General features: G+C 50.7%; 1 protein-coding gene across 2 annotated transcripts in view; it reads left to right on the forward strand.

Annotated features, from left to right (window-relative positions):
- The window catches only part of MAP2K4 (mitogen-activated protein kinase kinase 4), a 60,281-nt gene extending 51,176 nt beyond the window's left edge, over positions 1 to 9,105 (forward strand). For both annotated transcript variants that reach the window (XM_032706346.1, XM_032706345.1), the window contains 4 exons: positions 2,977 to 3,054; positions 4,050 to 4,198; positions 7,508 to 7,553; positions 8,156 to 9,105. In XM_032706346.1, the coding sequence (XP_032562237.1) occupies positions 2,977 to 3,054; positions 4,050 to 4,198; positions 7,508 to 7,553; positions 8,156 to 8,269 (387 nt within the window). In that variant the 3' untranslated portion in view covers positions 8,270 to 9,105. The remainder of the gene's footprint in view (positions 1 to 2,976; positions 3,055 to 4,049; positions 4,199 to 7,507; positions 7,554 to 8,155) is intronic.
- Positions 9,106 to 18,694: the final 9,589 nt, after the last annotated feature.

Here is an 18,694-nt window from a genome sequence, read left to right on the forward strand (position 1 = left end):
CTTCATTGTAAATAATTTCTTCCTTAAATCTAATCTGAATCTACTCTCCTTCAGTGTAAAACCGTCACCCTTGTCCTGTCACTCCAGGCCCTGGTAACAAGTCTTTTTGTCTTTCCTATAAGCCCCCTTTATATATTGAAAGGCCAGAGTAAGGTCTCCCCAGAGCCTTCTGTCCTCCAGGCTGAACACCCCCAGCTCTCTCAGCGTGTTCCATAGCACAGGGGCTCCAGCCCTTGGATCATTCCTTGCCCTTCTCTGGACTCGCTCCAGCAGCTCCATGTCCCTCCTGTGCTGGGGACTCCAGGGCTGGAGGCAGCTCTGCAGGTGGGGTCTCACCTGAGGGGGCAGAGCGAGAAGGAGTGGGACAATCCCCTGCCTTGGCCAGCTGGCCACGGTGTTGTGCCTGAGGAACAGGGAAGGGATAGCTCCGTGTGTCTCACACCCACTGTTGCTACTGGAGCCAGGAAGGCTGCTGGTGCCTGGCAGGAGGGGTTGGAGGTGAGAGCTCTGCTCCAACGGAAGCCAGGGCGTTACAGGGCTGCGGGCACAGCAGAGCAGTTCTGGGAGAGCCCTTGGGCTGGTGGAGCCTGGCTGTTCTGGGCCCTGAATTCCAGGAATGCTGGAGGGGCTGTGTGGGGTCATAGGCAAAGAAGGCTGCTGGGGGTTGCAGGTCCATCACGCTGCCTGTGGCATTGAAACAGAGCGTGGTGGACACAGCATCACTCATAATGACAGTCCCTGGAAGCTGCTTTTCAGCCTGTGACAGGGGACAGGGAAGTGTCTGCACGTCCAGTGCTGGTCAATTATTGATGCCATGTTCTTCTATCCAGCTCCCTACTGCTGGCATCTTCTGTTTGGTTTCTCTTTGACCTTTTGGGCTGTTCACAGAAACACATTGCTGAGAGCATTTTGACTTTTTTTGTACCCATGAGGTGATGTTATTCTGTGTGTTACCTCAGAGCACAGCTTTGATTTGTAAGTCTGAGCTCCTCTTGTCCTTCCTGAGCCAGAGTATGACCCAGTGCTCACCCATGCGCTACTCCCTGAGATATTTTGCTTCTTACTGAGATATCCAGTGACCTCCTGAAACATCTAAATATATCTGCATGCTGAGTGTTTGCTGCCTATCAAACCATCCTCCCCTCAAATAAGCAGGGACTGGGAATGCACATTTTCCATTCAGATCCTCCCACAGAGTTGTAGAGAAGTTGTCATTGCGTTTCTGTTCCCCGTATTTAAAGCAATGGATGCTCTGTTAGCTCTTGATCCCTTCCCAGCTGTCTGGCATTCTGTTGTACCCAGTATGAGAAGTCTGGACTCCTGAGGGAAGGCCAGAGTTGGCTGTGAGGAGGCAGCAGCACGGGGGTACCCGCAGTGCAGACATGGTAGGTTTTGACTGAGCTACAAGACGAGCATATGAAGGGCTGATGGTTGTTTTAAGGGAGTTAAATTTTAGTGATTTTGTTATTTTGCCCTCCCACCAGAAGTATTGGAACATCCATCCAAGTCACGAGAGGAATAACTAATATATGAGCTTAAGCTGAATGGAAACCACAACCAAAGGAAAAACCAGCAAAGGGCAGAGCTTGGAGGGTGGGATGGGCAGGATGTTCTGGGTATGGCCTTGGAAGCCAGCCTGGTTCAAAGCAGATACTGTAACTGAAAGTGAGTATGACAAAACATATCACTGGCCCTGGGAAGGTGATATCCCAGGTACTGAAGAGCAGTGGACACAGGGAGGCTGTAGGAGAAGCCACCTGCAGAACCACTGCAGCTTGGCAGAACCTTCTCTGGGGCTGTGGGCTTGCATGGCCTGGGCAAGTTTCCTTGGAGAAGGTGCTGGTAGCTGAGGGAAAGGGAGAGGTCTGGCAGCAGTCACAGCAGGGGCAGCCACATGTGGGTGGTGGGCTGCAAAGAGGATTGCTGGCAGCATGGCAGAGCAGTCAGGAATGCCATGAGGCATTCCCATGGGATCTGGGAGGTGTCTGCTCATGTGGTAAGTCGACAGTAAGTTGTCTGCTCACTGGAGTGTGGAGGTTGCACTGAAGGACTTGGTTCATTGTGTGGCACTCTTCAGCTGCATCTGCCATGACATTGTAGTAAAATGTAGTTTACAAAGCAGCCGGGGCTTTCAGAGTCCTGTACCTCATAATTTAGAATTTATTGCAACTTGGGTATCTTTATTATTGTTGTAGCTAAAACTGAATGAGACCCTGTTTCTTTTGATGTTTTAATTATTATATTTTTTACTAAAGAAGGCAGACTGATGTTTCTCATAAGTTGACATGCAAGGCATATAAAGATTTTTTTTGCTGTTATCCTCTCTGGATAACTTGCTTTTTAGGTGCAAAGCTCCCATGTCTGGCTAAATATTGTTTTCTATTGAAGATATTTTGGATATCTGAAGACCTTGTAATATCATAATTGCCTTCAAGGGATGACCAAACCTTGTAAAGAGAAGCTGTTCTTAAAATGCACTGTTTTTATTACCTGTTGAGATTCGGCAATCAGCAGCCAGCTAGGGAGAACAGTTCTGGTAGATGCTGCTAAGCCTCGGGATGGTGGATGAGGTGTTGATTCCAAGCCTTATGATCCCTTGGGAACAACTTGGCTGTGAAAACAGAGACTTCGTGTTAAAGAAATCCCAGAGTTGAACAAAACTAAATAAATAGACAGTCACCGTTATTCAAGGTGCTTGTGCAAAAGGAAAAGAAAACAACCAAAAGATTAGACCGTGATAAATGGCCATTTCCCATCGCCTCTTCCACTACTCCTCCATAAAGTCAGTGTTTTAAGTGATTCCTTAAGACATTTCTCTGCTGGGGTTGAAGGTCTGCCCTGGCCAAAAGTTTGCCTCTGGAGCTGTGCCAGGCTCTGCCTTGGTGGGACAGACTCAGAGTTTCTGATAAGTTTGCAGATGCTTCTCGTTGCTTCCTGCATGGCACAGTGCTTGACTGAACCTTCTTCCCGTTTCAGCCGGAAAGGATAGATCCCAGCGCCTCCAGGCAAGGCTACGACGTCCGCTCAGATGTCTGGAGCTTGGGGATTACATTGGTAAGTGGGGGGTTTGACCCCTTTCCTGCTGGGGAGCCTTGGTGCCCTTGGCAGTGGGATGGTATCACACATGGGAAGCCCAGCCCAGCTCCAAGCCCAGCCCAGCTCCAAGCCCAGCCCAGCATGTTTGCATGTTGTGATTGAAATGGGCACTTCCTGGCTCAGGAACAATCTAAATCCCATCCAGGCAAATGATTGTCCCAAACCCCTGCAGATACCTTTGGCTGCAGCTGTGTTTTGCAGAGAGCAAGATGTGAGCAGGAAGAGGTGTTGGATTGTAAATGAGTTTTGTGTTCAAAGTCTGAGCTGAGGAGGGGATGGTGAGTGTGGTGGTGCAGGGCAGAACACCCAGCCTGTGGGAATAAGCCTCTGACAGCCCTGGCAGCTGCTGTACTTCGGTTGCACAGGGACTTTGGTTAACCCTGGATTCTGGTATTCTGATTCCTAACTGGCTTAACCACAGCACCGCAAGATGCACACACTGATGCAGTGAGAAACTTTTACCTTCTCCAGGTGGTGAAGCGGAAGAGAAAGCAGAAGCAATAACTTATGAACTATAGCTTCTGTCTTCCCCACTGATATTTTAAAATGTTCATTTCCATTGTCCTGTGAGGAGCAGGAAGCTGGACTTGGTGATCCATGTGAGTCCTCTCTAGTTTAATATATCTTATGATTGTATGATTCTCATTATCCATTTTCTCTGGTAGCTGTTAGGATGCTTGGAAGATTTTACTCTCCTACACTGGTTTGTTGTACAGTCAGTGGCAGATGTGGAGGCATGGCCTGGCCAGGCTAAATCTGGCCGTGCTCCTCACACAGGCAGCATTTACTGCTGGGTGAAACCTTCCCTCCTCTTAGAACCACACAGGGAATAGGATGAAGAATCTCATCTCAGCCTTCCTTTTGAGGGGTTCAGTGTCCTTGCAGACATTCTGTTGCCCTGACTGAACTTACCTCACGTAAACCTGCCTGGTGCTGTTGCTGTCTCCCTGCAGTACGAGCTGGCCACAGGGCGGTTCCCTTACCCCAAGTGGAACAGCGTGTTTGACCAGTTGACACAAGTAGTGAAAGGAGACCCACCACAGCTGAGCAACTCAGAGGAAAGGGAGTTCTCCCCCAGTTTCATCAACTTCGTCAACTTGTGGTAAGTGTGTCCTGCTGAAAGCACTTGGGCTTGTTTTGTCACTGCTGGGTATTTGACAAGGGTCATGTGCCCAGCACCTCCTGGCTTTTTTTCATGTTCCTGCACCAGCATGAGGGTAAGGACCTCTCACATTTCAGTGGTTTGTAGGTGATGGGGGACTTGTCCAGATGGCAGCTGAAGGGCAGACATTGGAAACTGCTCTTTAGGGAAGGGGTGAGGAGAAAACCTCTGAGTGACTGTGCTAGGGAGAGGCATGGTAAGACCCATGGTAGGAGGTTTGTGTGAGCAGGTAGGGGCCTAGCATGTGCATTCTGTTCCTTGTTGTCACAGAGCCTTGGGACAGGCCTGCTGTTTGCCCTTTCTTCTGCAGTTTGAAGCCAGAGACACTGGGCAGCGTTGTCCCATGATCGGGCAAAGAGGATCTGTACTGTCCTGCCTTTGCCTGGCAAGGCTGGGAGCCTTCCTGCCCACTTCTTGGGCTGGGCTCAGCACAGTGACTGCCAGGACCTGTGGCTGTGGCTTGCTGGGTGGTTGGCTTCATGCCTTGTGTGAATTGAATGTTGAGATCAAGACTGGAGATGGTTTTCTGCAGGCAGGGCCTCTGCAGCCCTGTGTGGAGGATCTGTGGTGCTGCTAAGGGGAGCTTGGAGAGTCTCCCCACCTGCCAGAGCTGTGGGGTCCTGCTCAGGGTAAGGGCTGATTGGGAATTTTCTGGTGAAGCATTTTTCTATCTAAATGAGAAAGGTGGTCAATATAATTTTGTTAACCAAAGCACAGGTGAGATCCATCAGTGTGACCTGCATTTGTCTTCTGGGACCTTCTGCCTTGAGCAGACCAGGTGAGGGACATCCCCAGCACAGGGGTGGCCACCTCAAAGCTCTGTGACACAGGAAGGCTCAGCACTAGACAATTTCGACTTTCAAGAGGTTTTGTTTCAGAACTTTCCATCCTCTGGAGATGATTTTTGGGTTTGGATTGTAGTCTAGTTCAGAATTACAAATTTTTAAGGAGACCAGCCCCCTGTGAGGAAGGCCCGGTTATTGTTTTGGGGATGCAGAAAATCAAGCATCAAGATGGTTTGTTGCTCAGAAGTTTTTATTTTTCAGTCAAAACTGAAACTGCAACTGTAGCATTTGCTTAGAAAGGTCAGAATTGCTTTCCCTGTGTACAGAACAAGCACTGGTGTGTTTCCACATAGTTCTCCATGGAGATGTCATATCATCAGACTTTGCAAAGCCAGGAACTTGCTGTGGTGCCCCGTGAGTTTGGCTCCAAATCATCCAGCAGAGGAGCCTGTGCAGCATCTTGATTAAACAGCCACGTCTTTGGCCGCAGAACCATGGAATGATTTGGGTTGGAAGGGGCCTTAAAGGCCACCCCATTCCAAGTGCCTGCCATGGACAGGGACACCTTCCACCAGACCAGGCTGCTCCAAGCCCCGTCCAACCTGACCTTGAACACTTCCAGGGATGGGGCAGCCACAGCTTCTCTGGGCAACCTGTGCCAGGGCTCTACCAGCCTCACAGCCAAGAATTTCTTCTTAATAAACTAATAAAACTACCATCCCCCTTGTCCTGTCACTTCCTACCCTTGTAAAAAGTCCCTCTCCAGCCTTGCTGTAGGTCTCCTTTAGACCCTGGAGGGGGGCTCTATGGTCTCCTCAGAGCCTTCTGTTCTCCAGGCTTATCAGGTCAGTTTGTATTTCCACCCCCTTTCCCCTTCCTAGGGCCGCTACTCTGGATCAGACACAGCACACAGAGCCCGGGGCAGATTTCAGCCTGATTCTGGGTTTTGTTTAACCTGGTTTTGTAAATAATCTGACTTCTGCCTGGAGTATTTATGGGGTCTTCATAGCAACACTGCAATAAATATTTCTCGTAATAACCTTTAGTTCGGTGCGAACAGTGATCTGTGGGGTTACTAAGCTGGCAGGTCAGGTTCCCAAAGGCTGTATGGTGGGTGATGGCATAAACATGCCACAGATGTGCATCTAAGAGTCTTCTGGGTTTGTGCATTCAAGAGCCAGGAAAAATGTTGAAAGAGAGTCCTGCAGTATCACTGCAGGATCAGTGAGGAAAGGATATTGTCATAGAATCATGGGATCACAGAATGGATTCGGTTGGATCTTAAAGCTCACCCGGTTTCACCGCCTGCCACAGGCAGGGACACCTTCCACTGGACCAGGTTGCTCTAAGCCCCGTCCAACCTGAGCTTGAACACTCCCAGGGATGGGGCTTCTCTGGGCAAGAAACATTTATTGAACATTTCAGTGTTAAAGAGTTCCTGATATTTCTTTCAGCATTGTGAATGCCTAGGTGGAACATTTTTCCCTTTCAGCCCAACTTTTTGAATTAGAGGCTTATCTGGAGTCCCACTCCTAGAACTGCTTCCTGCAGCAGTTCAATTTTCTGCTCTGAAGTCTCCAGTCTGTGCTTGGCTTCAGCAGCTATGGAGCCCTGAGCTCCTGAGGATCAGGATCCTTGGAACCAGAGTTCCAAGTAGTGTGTGGCTCCTGGTGCTGCCAGTGGCCACCCCAGGCAAGCAGCTTCCCATTGAGCTGGGAAAGGAATGAGGGATTTCTCAGAGTGCTTTAGGAAAGGGTGTGTGGACATTTCAGAGCAAAGCTCGGTCTGTGAGCTCAAGTCTTGCTTTGTTGCCTTACAGGTGTTGCAGGAGCAGATTGGAGCCCCCAGAGAGCCTTGATGGGGTCAGGCAGGGAATTGCTCTGGGGTGGCAGAAGCCTGGAGAGGGCTGTGTGGGACCAGTCACTGGGTTTGTGCCCCCTCTGCCCCACAGGCTCTGTGGGCTGGGCAGTGCTGGTGAACCTCAGCTGCTCCATGGGGTGGAGGCCACACTGTGGTGGTGCTGGAGATGGAGAAAGGCCCAGCCAGAGCTCCTGGGGATGGAAATGCAGCTGTTGGGAATTAGAGTGACTCCCTTTGTTTGGGAAAGGTGCCATATCCACCCATTCTCTTCTCAGTGGTGCAGCTCTGGCTCCTGGGGCAGGGGCTGTGGTGTCAGTGTCGCCCAGTCCATCCCCTCTCTCCATCATGTCCCCTGGGACAGGACTTTGGTGGCCTTTGGTACCACTCACTGTCCCCTGCCCACACAGCTGGGATGGCTGTGAGGGAGCGAGGCAGCTCCTGTGGTCACTCACAGTGCAAGGATGGATTTTCCAGGAAACCACAGGCAGTGAGTCCCTCTGGACAGCAGTGGGCTCAGCATCATGTCCTGTAAAAATCTGTATTTGATGTCTGTAACATTTTCCCCCATCCCACCTTCTCCTAATTCTCTTTCTGCTTTCTTTAGCCTTACAAAGGACGAGTCCAAAAGGCCAAAGTACAAAGAGCTTCTGGTGAGTGCACAGTGTATCTGAGCTGGGGTGGCTCTGCAGTCACACAGCGGGGCTGGGACACACGTCCCCTCCTCGGGTCATCCTGGCAGGGTGTTCAGCTCCAGGGCTGGAGGAGGAGCACCACCTCCATGCCACTGCCATGGGTGTCTGTCCAGCAAGGCAAGAGATCAGCAGGGGAAGGTGCCCTGTGGCATCAGATCAGGGTCCCTGCAGGGCTGTGAAAGGGGTTTGCCTGGTGTCCCAGCCTAGGGCCACCCTGACATTACAAACCAGCTGCTCTGAGCTGGGTCTGGCCAGTGCGGCCTCCTGGGCAGAGCTGAGAGTCAGGGTTCAGGAGAGCAGGGCTTGGGTTTGACTTCCACAAGCCACTCCCTGTCTCTCCTATCAGCTCCTGACACTCTAGAGTCCTGTCCTACCTCCATTAACCTCCCACATTAAAGACAGATTCCCAGTGTGGAAAAGCCACAGACCAAGCTGTGTCCTGTGGCCACCACTAAGCCCTGTGTTCTTGCACCAGGCAAAATCACCTGCTCGGCTTTTATCTGGGGAGCCAGCATGTGGCAGGAGGGCGACTTGTAACCTTGTTTTTTATCTGATTTCAGAAACATCCCTTCATCCTGATGTATGAGGAACGCACAGTGGATGTTGCATGCTATGTTTGTAAAATCCTGGATCAAATGCCAGCAACTCCCAGCTCTCCAATGTACGTGGATTGATATTGCTGCTACATCAAACTCTAGAAAAAGGGCTGAGGGAAACAAGCTGTAAAGAATTTTCATCACATATTGCAGTGTTTTTAATGCTCGCCCAGACACCATGTGCAATAATATTGGTGTTATTTCCATCCTGTCTGTATACTGTTGTCACATATAAAGTGCATCCCTGTAATACCTGATCACACAGTGTTAGTGTTGGTCACAGAGAGACCTCATCTTGCTCTTTTGTGGACATATTCATGAAATGTGGAAATAAGTACATTTATTTGTTGACCGTGATTGGATAGCACCTAAAATTAATTTCTAGACTCAAAACTTGGAGAACTTCTCAGCAGCTACTGGAAAGATTTTTCTCTCAAACTCTTCCAATTGTTGTTTCAAGTAATAATAAAAAGCAAACAAACAAAGGTTAGGCGTTGTCTGTCTGAACATTAAGAGACTTTGCCTGGCGGGAGAAGAACTTGCTTAACCAACGAGATGCTTTGCCTTCTGGAGCTGGGAAGGCAAAGGAGAATTTTATTCTTCACAAAGTGCAATAGATTTACTGCTATGAAATTCTGTTGCTTTACAGTCGCAGTGTACTTTCTGGGGACAGTGTGCTCAGCTGAACTTCCTGTTAAAGAGAGATCATGTTAAATATAGTGAATATGTCTTTACCAAAAATATGTTGCATTGAAAGAGGCTAACATTAAACTATTGAGATGGGACATAATGTATTCTTCCTCCTTTTACCAAGCCAGCCACTCTTCACTCTTAACTAGGTGTCCTGTAAATTGTTACCTGGTAAGATAAGACCTTTGACCTGAAGAATTATTAAACTACTTGATTGAATTTAACCTGCTTGTGACCTGGTTTATAGTGCTCACCACCCTCTGGCTTTGCTTTGCCTTTGCCCAGTGCTGTCCACAAAGGCTGCAGCTGCTTTAGTGTGCTGTGAGTTCTGGCCAGTGTTTGTTGTGTTCCTTCTGTCCCCAGCCCTGGTGCTCTCCCAGCCCAGTGTCCCTCCTGAGTCCAAACCTCAGCTCTTCTGTCTCGCCACTGCTGGCAGGATGGACGGGTGTCCTGGGCTGCCAAGGGCTCTGTGCCCATCACACTCTGCTGACCTTGCTGGAGACTGTTCACCACCTTCTGGATACTGAACCTCTTTTGTGACCCTCCATAACTCCTGTTGCTGCACCCTGGAATGAACCTCCCTGAGACTGGTGGGTGCAGAAGGAGATGCGAGAGTGTCTAATGCCTTGAGGATTCTTAACTGGCCCAGCAAGGCCGGGCAAGCTGTCATCTTCTGGCCCATTCCTAAGTGAAGCAGCATATCAGGCTTTATTCTGTTGGTTTTAATTGACGTATTTTTCAAAGATTAATTTTTCCTGAAAACTTCTCCAAACATTGCAGTTTTCAGGTTGAGTAGCACACCAGGGATAAAATGGAAGCTACAAGTCTCTCTGCTTTCCATTTTGGGCTGTCTGGTTTAGGCACTTGGTAGGACTTCACCAGTGTTGGAGCAACCTCTTGTGAGAGCTCTGCAGCCAACCTGGACCCAGGCTGCCATGGGAGTGAAGGCACTGTGGTGCTGGCAGGACCCCAAGGAAGGGCTTCAAACTAAAGCTACTGAGTGCAAACCAGGCTGGTGTGGGAGCACTGAAGACCAGCCCATCCCAGCTGGGAAAGGAGAGCCAGGCCATACTCCTGGGACAGCTGGTGTTCCTGCACCACGGAGGTGACATCTCGCAGCACCGCACGTCTCCCACTGGCACCGAGGCCGGTGTGAGCCCTGGGGATCCCTTAGTCCTGCCCTTCCTGGACTCTGTTCCTCTGGGGCTGCTCCTCGGGCGAGGTAGTCACCAAAGTCTTCCCAAAACAGACGAAGCAGAGCTTTCTGGAGTAACTGGTCATTCCCGGCAGCTCTGGTACATCCCACGGAAGGATCAGTTGAACCCGTACATGGAGTGTGTGAAGTGATTCTGCCCTCAACCCAGAGCCTTTCTCAGGCAACTCCCTATGGAGCTGTGATTCCTCTTTTCAGCCTTCAGCACCCTCTAATGGGACCATGGACCCTCTGTGTCCCATGGGGCAAGGGCAGCCACACATGCACAGGCTCTGTCTGCCTCCACTGTGCATCTCCCCAGTGACAGGGAGCCCAGAAACCTTTCAGAAGGCCAGCACACCCAGAACACAAGCACCTGCCTTGCTCTGCCCTTTTGGGAGGGCTGGGCCCGTGCTCTGGTGCTGACCCGTCTCAAGCAGCAGGACCAGTTTGCTGGGAATGGAAAAGCTCTGATCTGCCAGTGACAGTCAGGGCTGAGGTGCTGTGGCCTGGGTGACCATACAGGACAGGTTTAGCCTATTCAACATAGATTAATACCAATTATTAAGGGTGCACAATTGATTGCAATGTATCTTTAATAAAAAAAAAAGAAAAAAGGTGTATAGTGTTCAGAAGCTGTGAAAATAGTGTAAGAACTGTACATTGTGAATTCTGGTTATTTTTTTCTTGTACCATAGAAGAAAATGTATAAAAAATATCAAAAAGCTGATGTGCAGGGACGTTGCCTTATTGTCTGTAAAATGAAGCTCAGGAACATAACTGCTTCAAAGAGCTTCCCAATATTTTATCTGGTATCCTGGTTTAACTTCCTCCTCTTTAAGCTATTATACATGGATCAGAGTGTTTATGTACTATTTCTATCCTTTTGCCTGCAGGTCGGTTGTAATAAAACTAAGATGCAACTGTGACCTTGTTATTTTCATTTTATGAGGTCAGACATGAATGGGAAGGTTCACTAAGAGTTGTGGAATACCTGCCTTCAGGGTCTGTCCTCCAGGTGGAGGAGGGAAGCAGCCTTCGAATCTGGTTGTGCTAAATAAAAGAAGTATAGAGAGCCCTGGATATATTCTCTCTCTCTGGAAGACTGCTGGGCCCTCTGTGTGATGTGGGTGCCTCTCAGGTGGGCACTCGGAGGTTCTGGAGTTTCTCAGGACCTGTGAGGAGGGCAGGTGGCTTTGCCCATGCCCCAGGAAAAGGGTAGCCAATACTCCCAGCCTTGCAGGCTGATTCAGTTTTGCAAGAGCAGCCAAGGTCTGCAGAGCTCAGATATCTCAGAACCCCAGGTAATTCCTACTGCCTGGTGCTGCGATAAGTGTGTCTCCTGCCTGAAAGCTATGGAGGGCTTGGAGTCTGCCCTGTCAAGTGGAGCCCAGGAGCCCCACTGGGAAAGAAGAGTGTCAGGGTAGAGGGCCCAGCCACGAGTGCCTGTCTGCTCCACCTGGATGGATGGGATGGTCCCAGGAGTGCCCAGGTCAGAGAGAGGAGAGCCAGAGCATCCTGCAGGGATCAGTGGTCATGCCACAGCTCAGGATCAGGAGTACTTGGGAATGGGTGGATCGCCTGGCATCAGCCCTTGCAGTGTCTCATCACTTGGAGGGTGACAGTTGTGTCAAGAGAAAGGAAGGCAGGTCATGGTGCTGAAGAAAGTCTTACTGTATAGAGATACACAGTGGGAAAGGTTCACGTGGCTGCAGTCCGTCAGTTTGCCTAAATTCCGTGTTTGCACCACACCAAGCCCTTTTCTGGAACTTCTTGTTGCCAGCACAATACTTTGGAGAATTTTGGATCACCTGCTATCCTCACTCTTCCGTCAGAATCCAAGATCGCTCATTTGGTGAAGGCAGAAGACAAAGTCTGAGCACACACCAGGGAGGGTCCTTCCCTGCTGGGTAGCCACTGGAGAACCCAGATCCTCATCTTACAGTTCCATGGATTGGGGCTACTCTGGGACTTTGTTCCTTTGGCACTACCACCTGCCTTTGCATCCTGGGATTTGCCCTGAGGAAGCTGTCACAGCTGAAGGAGCTGACAGAAGCTGGTGGCTGCATGTGAGTCCACCTGCCCATCCCTGCACAGGCTGTTCCTGTGCTCTGCAGGAGGGAGAGGATCCTTCTCAGCTCTGTTCCCCTGTGACTGACAAACAGGAGGGAACATATTTGCAGACATTTCAGTTCCTCTCCGCTGCTTCTTGTTGAACTCATGTTCCATTTTTCCTCTGGACTCTTCTCTTGCCCATCTGTCCTTCACTCCATTGCTGAGGGTCCCATCGTCACAGTGTCACTGCTGAGGTGGTACAGAAAACCTCCCACCACGTCCCAGATGCCCCTGTTGTCTGCAACGGGATCCACATCTGCACAGTGCCACTGTTACTGCTCCTGAGAGCCCTTGGACAGTTCCAACCTTCCTTGCTTGAGTGACATATGATGGGATTCTTCCTGTGGCCACCACAGTCCACACAGCCTCTCCTTCTGTTTTCCATACTCGGTGCCAAGGCTGAGGAGCCAGTGTTTGGACCAGCCTTCCAGAAGACTTGGAGCCACTGGCCACTGTCTTTGCTCAGTGGCCCAGACTGGCACCTCACACCAGTTCCTCACACCTTTGTGCCCACTGGCCTGGCTGAGGTGCTTCTCAGACCTTCACCAAGCATCAGATAACATTCAAAAGAGCACACTGTGCTCTGTTATGGTTATTGTGTGTATGGGAGCTCCAAGACCAGCTTTGAGGTTTGGATGAGCTCAAACCTGCCTGGACCCAAGCAGGGTGAATGCAGATGTGCTGGTGTCCTGTCAGGAGCACTTTGAATTGAATAGGCTGTATTCCCACTAATATTCTGGCATGGCTTCCCCTGATCTTCATCCCAGCCCTGCGTCTCCTTTGGTGGCCAGGTGAGTATAAATGAAGGGTTCAGGCCTGTATTACAGAGGGCTCCCCTGTGCTGGCACTGCTGGGGCACCTCCAGTGCTGTGTCCAGTTCTGGGCTCCTCGTGATGAAAAGGACATTGAGGGGCTGGAGCGTGGCCAGAGAAGGGAACGAAGCTGGGGAAGGGTCTGGAGCACAATTCTGATGAGGAGCTGCTGGGAGGGCTCAGCCTGGAGAAAAGGAGGCTCAGGGGGGACCCTCTCACTCTCTGCAAGTCCCTGACAGGAGGGAGGAGCCGGGGGGGGGGGGCGGGGAGGGTCGGGTCGGGCTCTGCTCCCAGGGAACGAGGAAAATGGCCTCAAGCTGTGCCAGGGGAGGGTCAGGTTGGACATCAGGAGGAATTTCTTCCTGGAAAGAGTGGTCAGGCATTGGAAGGGGCTGTCCAGCGAGGTTTGGAGTCCCCACCCCTGGAGGTGTCCAAGAAAGGACTGGCCATGGCACTCAGTGCTCTGGGCTGGGGGACAAGGTGGGCACAGGGTGAACTCGATGGGCTGGGAGGGCTTTTCCAACCTCAAGTGTTGTGGGATTCTGTTAATACCATAGGTTCTGCTTTTCAACACAACTCCATTTTCTCTTTGACTCCTGATAGAATTCACACGCGTGGCCATTGCTTTGAGCATAGTAAGGGTTTAGGGAAAGGAAGGGCTGCTCTGAGGAATAAGAAAACAGCTACTGAAATTTTTTCTTTAATGTTTAAAACTGTGCAAAGCGCTTGAAGGAGAGGATGAAGCACAAACTCCCTCTCCTGGAGAAACAGAGCACCGTTGTACTGGAAACAGAACAGCAGGGCTGCTCTGTGGGGCACCTGCCATACAGCCTTTGTCTTTGCAAAAATCCCAGATGGAAAGGCTGGACAGGCCTTACCATCAGGAGAATGTGGCATGTCCAGACAGCAAATCCCTGCTCATCTGCAGCAGCAGAGCTGAGTGCAGGGCTGTCACTCCACAGGTGTAGCTGTGTCAACAGTCCCAAAAGCACAGGTAGGCAGGCTCTGGAGGGCTGGAAGGGGTTGGTATGTGCAGGAAGGAGCTGCTCACACCTGAGGAGTGCTGGCTGGCAAGGCTGTGTGTGGTAAAGTCTGTGATATCTGTGGGGCTGTCTGTGCCTGTGCCTGTGGTTGCAGACACCAGAGCTACACTGAAAACCATCAGAGACAGTGCTTTGTGTGAGCCCAGCACCTCGTTGGACACCAGACACCTGCTCTGGCTCCCTGGCAGTCACACCCTGTTGTCCTGACCAAAGCACTTCTGCTCTGTACCTCCTTTTCCTAGACTTGGCCTGTACTCAACATAAGTCGGTTCTCACAGATAGAAAGTCAAGAGGAAAATGAGGGCCAGCAAAATTCAGATGCCTCAATTCCCTCTGTGCCTCCAGGAAAAAATTTGCTTTGCTATCTGACCATGCAGGCAGTTCTGTGGCTTGGCCAGACAGGAGAGAGCAGCTTGTTGGGTGGAGGTGGAAGCAGCCAATGTGGCAGTGCAGGTCATGTTCAATCAGATTATTTGAGAAGAGGGGGAGATCCTGCCTGAGCTTCCAAGGAAAACAGGTTTCTCACCAGGTTCAGAATGGACTAGCAACCCCCCTACTACAGCACCCTGACAGCTCCGTGATGGACTGATTCCAGGTGATCCATCTTGAGAGGCTGTTGCAGCTTTCTGAGAAGAAAGAGCTTCATCATGAGGCCCTGCAGACATTGTCAGAACCAGTTGATGAGCCCTCCAGTTTGTGAGCATCCCCTCGGGAGGAAGCTGCAGACCCTGGTGAGGTCTCCCCTCAGTCTCCTCCAGGCTGAACAAGCCCAGCTCCCTCAGCCAATCCTTGTATGGCTTCCCCTCAAGACCCTTCATGCTGATGAATGGTGGGATGTTGTGGCTCAACCCTGTGCATAATGTAGCTCACAGCTGATCTCCTGGTTCCCTGCACCAGCATCCTGTGTTTCTTTCTTTTTCCCTCTGCACCCAGGCTTGAGCTGGAAAAGCAGGAGGGAACTAAGTAAGAAAGGAGGACAGAAGGATTCAGATCCTGAAACTGCACATCAGAGTGACTTCCTGAAGACATTTGAACCTCATCCCAATTTCAAGGGGTTGGTGGAAACCACCTTGAAATCCAGCCAATTCCTGCTTCCTGAAGAAATGTCAGTGCGACTGAACCCACCTTTTTGGTGAGATCACAGCACCAACGTGTGACCTGGATGTCAGAACATTTCCAGAGAGGGGGCAGAGCCACCTGGCAGGTGCTGACTGAAGGTGGCACCGGGGAGGGGTTATTTGGGTAGGAGAGATTTGGGTGTCCCTGGAGAACATGTTATCCCCAGGTGAGCAGTGCAGAAGATGCTCCTGGGCCTCCTCTGGGGTCCTCTGCTGCTGCTGCCTTGGAGCCCAGTAAATGCATTGCTGCTGCTGCTGCTACTGCTTTGGTATAAATTTTTCAACTAATAACTGGTAGTACTGAGTAGTTCTGCTGTGTATAAATATCCTCTATGCAGCTGGAGTGGAATGGGCTTTGGAGGACAGGACATGACAGCAGAGGCTGCAGGAACAGGCACAAGGTTCTTGAGGCTACAAACACCTCAGCAGTGGTCACTGGTCATCAAAGGGATGGGATTTGGGGGTAGGGTAAAACCAGCCTTAAACAAAGAGAACAAAAACAAGTCTCTGGCAGAAGGAAATCACAGATACAGCAATTCAGGTGTAATGTGGGGTTGGTTACAAACCAAGGAAGGGTGAACATGTTTGTAAAGGCGCTCCTCCTGGCAAAGGCTGAGGCTGCTGCCTTGTGCTATGACACCCCACACCCTCCTCCACTCTGAAAGCCCCAGAAAGGCAGTGGAAGGTGAGCAGGGCCTCCAGGAAAAGGGGAGCACAAATATGTCTGTGAGCACTGATTTTTACTGTATGTAACACTTCTGGTGTATGTTAACTTCTAGTGGTCATTTGAACTAAGTAAACCTAATTCTTTAGTTCCATGCTTAATATGTTAATGAAACTACCAATAAATTCATGGATTTGTATAAAAACATGTTTCCTTTCATCTGCAACAAAGTGTTAAGTGTAAGGAATTGGTAGGAATACAAGGAACTTAGTTCCTAACTTGCATGCAACGAGTTGGTAGAAATTTGAGGGTGGGAGTGCTGTGATATAAAAAAACAAAACTCTGTGAAGGACACATCATCCTCCTGTGTGTGAGCCAAGGTGTGCAGGTAGCTCTTAGGGCCTAAAAACCCCGGCCATACAGCTGGGTCCCTGCCAGTGCTCCAGAGTGAACAAGTGTCTGGGCTTTAAAACCAGAACTTGCCTTTGCTGAAGCTCCCTGAGACCCTCCTGCACAGCCTCAGGTGGCCTCAGGTGCTGCAGACAGGGGGGTGACAGCAGGTTGGGGGTGCAGAGGTCCATGCATGGGTGAGGAGTGGCCCTGGTGTGTCCCCAGTTCCCCTCCCCAATGAGTCTGGGGTGGGCAGAAGCTCTGTGGGAGGTGGCCAGGGATGAACAGAGGGATCTGGATGGGTGGAGGGTGGCAGTGTGCTTGGGGAGGGGGATGCTGAGCAGGTGTGAGGGGCTGCACCCGCTGGCAGTGGTGGCTCTGGGTGGGTGCACAAGAGGAGCCTGAGGGGCCCTGAGGACTGGGCTGGGGGTGCTGGTGGTGTGGAGGTGGCACTAGGGTGCAGCAAGGGGTCCTGGGGGTGCTGCTGTGGATGTCACAGGGTGAGGGGGTGTCACAGGGTGATGGGGTGGTGGAATGCACTCCAGCTGTGGCACCGGGCTCTGGGGCTTTTGGTCCCCTCCATGTGCAGGGTTCTGTGATGGGCACATGTAAGTTCCTACTTATGCTGCCACCTCATCCCACCCCACCAGGGCAGAAGGGCTGAGAAACAGGTATTGTTTCCCCGTGTCACTGGGGAGAGAAACCGTGCTTTAACCATGGTCTATCTTGACCTGAGAGCTGGTGGAGAGATGCTGTGGATGTGTCAGTGCCTGTTGTGGAGGAAATGTTGGATGGAAACACTGAGCTCACATTTTAAAAACCTCATACAGGCATGAAAAATGTTAATTTGACAATTGTAACTTTTTTGGTTTTGCTTTGCATTTCCTCTATTTTTCAGGAAGGAAGGCTCAGAGAGAGTGGGACATCACTGGGATCATTCAGCTTGGTATTGAGAGGAAGGAAAATCCCAGAACCCTAAATTCCTTGGGACAACCTGTGTGGGAAAATCACCTACACATGGAAGGCTGAGTGTGAACTGATCCAAGGCAACACAAGGAGAGAGCTTGTCCCATCCCAGTGTCACAGACTGTGTTTTCCCAGGAGGCTGCTCTGGTGGGGCTAGAGGGCCACTGGCTGGGGCAGAGCTGGGCTGAGCTCTTCTCCATGCAGGATTTGCTGCTGGGATTGTTTGGAGATTGGAAGGAGACCTCAGGAGACCCTCTGATCCCTCCCTCTGCTCGCAGCAGGTCCCTGGTCTGGACTTAGCTGCCCCAGAAGCGCTGCTCCAAACTTTGGCACCTGACAGGCATCTTTCCTGCAGTTCAGAGCTGTGACTCCCTGGACCACTCACTCTGCTTTTTGCCTTTTACAAGGGGGCACTGGCAGCACAGGCTCCCAGCTGCTCTGCTGCAGGTGCAGCAGCACAGGCAGGCTCTCCTCAGCAGGGCAGGGGAGTGCTCCAGTGCATCACTATTCCTGGAACAATCCTAGGCTGAGTCTTGTCTCATTCTCTGAGCAACCGTGACCTGGCCCAGCCCAGGCAGTTTATCACAGCACAGCTGGCTGCAGGATGTGGGTTAAAGCTTAAAAGATGTTCATAGGAACATAGGTTATTTGTTCATCTACATCTTTTCATATTCACTTGAGCCATATCTCAGGACCATTCCAGCTTCAGCCTACCTGTGCCCTACCTGGGTAGTCCCTCCTGGCACACAGGTGGGCAAATACCTGGAGAATCTTTTCTAATCAAAGGAAAATGTGATGGATCTGGAATAGGCACAGGGGTAGCAGAGGGAAGGAGCCAAGGTCCTCCTGGGGAGAAGGAGCCAAGGTCCCAGCCTGCTCTGCCTGAGGGCAGCAGGAGGTTTGGCTGCGGGCCCAGTGCTGGCAGAAATGCCAAGGGGCTTGGGCAGGGTGCCAGCCACTGCCTTTGAAGGGGACCCTCACCAGAGAAGTGGGGTCTGCAGGAGAACAAAGCAAAACCAGAGCCAAGAGAAGAAAGCCAGCAGAAACAAGAGATTCTGGCTGGTGTGTTCAGGAATCTTCCAGGAGAAACCAGAGCTGTGAAAGAAATACTTCTGCCCTTGAAGGACTGTAGCTGTCCCAGGGCATGGAGCTGGCACCAGATGGTGGCAGCTGGGATGGTTGCGGCTGTCCCAGTGGTGAAATCAAACAGCAAACTGCGAGTAGACAGAGTGGCAAGACAAGGGTTTTAATAATGAAAGTGTTGCTGGTAACATAGGTAAGGAAATGTGCTTGCTTACAGGTTTGAAGCTAACAGCATCCCTTTAAATAAGGAAATACATTTGCTGAGAGGAGAAAGTTACCTGGAGAGCCCTGTACAAGGCTGCAGTGGAGCAGCTAACACTACTCTGGGTCAAGTGCTCTGAATATTCTCCACAGACTGGCTTCTAAAAATCTCTCTTAGAAAAAGAAATTCTTTTTAAAAAAAGGCAACCTGTGATTGTCTATCCTAGCA

This window comes from Chiroxiphia lanceolata, chromosome 19 (assembly GCF_009829145.1).
Source record: "Chiroxiphia lanceolata isolate bChiLan1 chromosome 19, bChiLan1.pri, whole genome shotgun sequence".
In the NCBI taxonomy this organism is placed as follows: domain Eukaryota; kingdom Metazoa; phylum Chordata; class Aves; order Passeriformes; family Pipridae; genus Chiroxiphia; species Chiroxiphia lanceolata.